Source organism: Peromyscus californicus, unplaced genomic scaffold, assembly GCF_007827085.1.
Source record: "Peromyscus californicus insignis strain IS unplaced genomic scaffold, ASM782708v3 Scaffold_7__1_contigs__length_154581171, whole genome shotgun sequence".
In the NCBI taxonomy this organism is placed as follows: domain Eukaryota; kingdom Metazoa; phylum Chordata; class Mammalia; order Rodentia; family Cricetidae; genus Peromyscus; species Peromyscus californicus.
The window spans coordinates 149,672,778-149,676,180 of NW_026294595.1; the positions used below are offsets into that span (position 1 = coordinate 149,672,778).

General features: G+C 44.8%; 1 protein-coding gene across 1 annotated transcript; it reads right to left on the reverse strand.

Annotated features, from left to right (window-relative positions):
* Positions 1-767: 767 nt before the first annotated feature.
* Positions 768-2,468, reverse strand: LOC128100812 (RNA-binding protein EWS-like). The gene has a single exon (XM_052723460.1). The coding sequence runs from the start codon at positions 1,871-1,873 to the stop codon at positions 875-877; it is 999 nt and encodes a 332-aa protein (XP_052579420.1). The 5' UTR covers positions 1,874-2,468; the 3' UTR covers positions 768-874.
* Positions 2,469-3,403: the final 935 nt, after the last annotated feature.

Below are 3,403 nucleotides of genomic sequence, written 5' to 3' on the forward strand. Positions count from 1 at the left end.
CATGGATAGGTAGGATTAACATAGTAAAAATGGCAATCTTACCAAAAGCAATATACAGGTTCAATGCAATCCCCATCAAAATCCCAACACAATCCTTCACAGACTTGGAAAGAACAATACTCCACTTCATATGGAAAAACAAAAAACCCAGGATAGCTTAAAAAATCCTGTATAATAAAACAACCTCTGGAGGCATCACCATCCCTGACCTCAAGCTCTACTATAGAGCTATAGTAATAAAAACAGCTTGGTACTGGCATAAAAACCAACATACGGACCTGGAATCGATTGGAAGACCCTGATATTAATCCACACACATATGAATACCTGATATTTGACAAAGAAGCCAAAATTATACAATGGAAAAAAGAAAGTATCTTCAACAAATGGTGCTGGCATAACTGGATGTCAACATGTAAAAGATTACAAATAGATCCATATCTATCATGATGTACAAAACTCAAGTCCAAGTGGATCAAAGACCTTAACATAAATCCAGTTACTCTGAACTTGATGGAAGAGAAAGTAGGAAGTACTCTTGAACGCAGTGACACAGGAGATCACTTCCTAAATATAACACCAACAGCACAGACACTGAGAGCAACAATTAATAAATGGGACCTCTTGAAACTGAGAAGCTTTTATAGGGCAAAAGACACAGTCAATAAGACAAAAAGACACCCTACAGAACGGTAAAAGACCTTCACCAACCCCACATCTGACAGAGGACTGATCTCCAAAGTATATAAAGAACTCAAGAAACTAGACATCAAAATAATGTTGTGGCCAACATTATAAATATGGAATTATAAATTTAAAACATTTTCTGGTTTAAAAAATAAATCTGGTCGTCAATGCAGCTCTGCGGGTCTCTCTAGTAGGGCCGGTCTCTACGTTCCTGACGGTGCTCGCCTTTATCCATTTTCCCAGGTCCTCCACGTCCGCCTCTTCTTCCTCCCATCTGTTCCATCAATGGTCCAGGAGGCCCCCCAGGACCACCTCGTCTTCCTCCGCCAAAGCCACCACGGTCCATGCCACGGCCACCTCGGAAGCCACCTCTGTCTCCACCTCGGCCACCTCTGAACATTCCTCCAGGACCGCCATGGTCCATAAGTCCACCTCTTCCTCCTCGCATGCCACCAGGACCGCCTCGGCCACGATCACCACCCGGAGGTGGGAAGGGTGGCGGGAGGAAGCCCTCGGGCTTAGGGGCCTTACACTGGTTGCATTCTGTTCTCCAGGCGAAGTTCTGGTTTCCATAGCCCGGATTGGGACACTGCCAGTCTCCAGCTCGGTGCTGGACATTTCCTCCTCCAGAGGGGTTCCCTCGGGAGCCCCAGGGCCCCCTTGCGGGGAAGCCTCCTCTGTCTCCTCCACGGCCTCCCATTCGACCCATGGGTCCTCCAGGACCTCCTGGGCCACCAGGACCTCCACGAAGTGGTGGTGGCATTCCTCTGCCCTCACGAGGTGGCATGACACCCCTCATGCTGTTCATTGGAGGCTTCTTTCGGGCAAGAGAAACTTTAAGTTTGCTTCCTTGAAAATCCTTTCCATCAAACCACTCTACAGCAGCCTTGGCAGTTGGTGGGTCTTCATAGGACACTGTGGCGTCACCTTTAGGCTTTCCTGTCTCCTTATCCAGGTAGATGTGGATCATGGGTTGCCCAGTTCTCTTGTTCATCTTGACAACCCCACACTGCTTAAAGAAGTCTGCCAGATCATCCAGAGTCACATTGTCATTTAAACCTTGCACATAAATTGCACTGTTGTCAGAGTCTTCATCAGGATCTATAGGAAGGCCTAGATCAAGATCTGGTCCTTCATCCATGGGTCCACCAGGCTTATTGAAGCCACCTCGCTCTCCAGCGCCCATTCCACCGCGTCCTCCTCTTCCTCATCCTCTGAGTCAGAAGCAGAATATTCACTTTCACTGTCGCAATGAGACGTTGGCACAATTATTTTTTTTCTTAGACTACGAGGTGGTGTTGACAGAAATTCAGTTTTGTTATTGTTCTCCAGCTGAACTTTCTCGGAAGTAGAGTGCCCCTTGCTTTTCTGAGCGTTTTTCATAATTTCAGGAACATTCTTTGAGTCAACTGGAACAATTTTTCTAGTAAATCTCTCTTGGACCCCAAACCATAAATCACAATGTTGAACCCAAGGCGTAGCTGTAGCATCCATTTATGAAACAACTTTTCATGCTGTTGATTTAACTGTGCAATTTCAGCAGAAAAGGAAGGCGAGAATTTGCTCAATAAGTTTCGTAGAGTTTTCTGGTCCAGTTTAGCTCTCCTCAGCTTCTGCAGGGTTCTGTCAGATGTTAGAACTTTTGAACTACTATGGGCTTCAAAATATTCTTCTACCAAGTCACTTGCTTTGTCTCTTTTCATCTTCTTAGCTGGGGTCCCTTTGGAAACAGGCGCTGCAAGTCCTCTACTCTGAACTCGACTCTTCTGAGAGAGCCCAAGCTCATTTTTTTTTTTCAGAGAAGAAAGCCAAGAGGTCAGAGCCAAGAGCCTCACCCTTCCTGATTCAGGGATCCTCCTCAGCCCAGAGAGCTCCCCGAAAAGGAAGCCTACTTCCTGTGTCTGTCTCTCTAGTCTCCTTGTTCTGGCTTCTGATTGGTTGTAAACCCAATCATGTGACTGCCTCATCACTGCCTGTATGTACTGCCCTCCAGGTCCTTAAAGGTGTAGGCCACCACTGCCACGCACTTGCTATGGCTCTAATAGCTCTGACCCCAGGCAACTTTATTTATACCACCACACTGAACAACCCAATTAAAACATGGGCTAAAGAGCTAAATAGAGAATTCTCAAAAAAGAATCTCAAATGGCTGAAAGACATTTAAGGAAATGCTCAACATCCTTAGTCATCAGAGAAATGCAAATCAAAATGACTCTGAGATACCACCTTACACCTGTCAGAATGGCTATGATCAAAAACATTAATGACAGTCTATGTTGGACAGGATGCGGAGCAAAGGGAACACTCCTCCACTGTGGTGGGAATGCAAACTTGTACAACCACTGTGGAAATCAGTATGGCAGTTTCTCAGAAAATTGGGAATCGATCTACCTCAAGACCCAGCCATACCACTCTTGGGCATATACTCAAGGAATGCTCAATCATACCACAAAGATACATGCTCAGCTGTGTTCATAGCAGCATTATTCATAATAGCCAGAACCTAGAAACAACCTAGATGCCCGTCAACTGAAAAATGGATTTAAAAAAAAATGTAGTACATATACACAATGGAGTACTACTCAGCAGAGAAAAACAATGACAGCATGAAATTTGCAGGCAAATGGATGGATATGGTGATATTTTAATTGTACTGAAATGTGATTTTATTTGTATGTTAATAAATAAAGTTGCCTAGGGGTCAGAGCTAATAGCA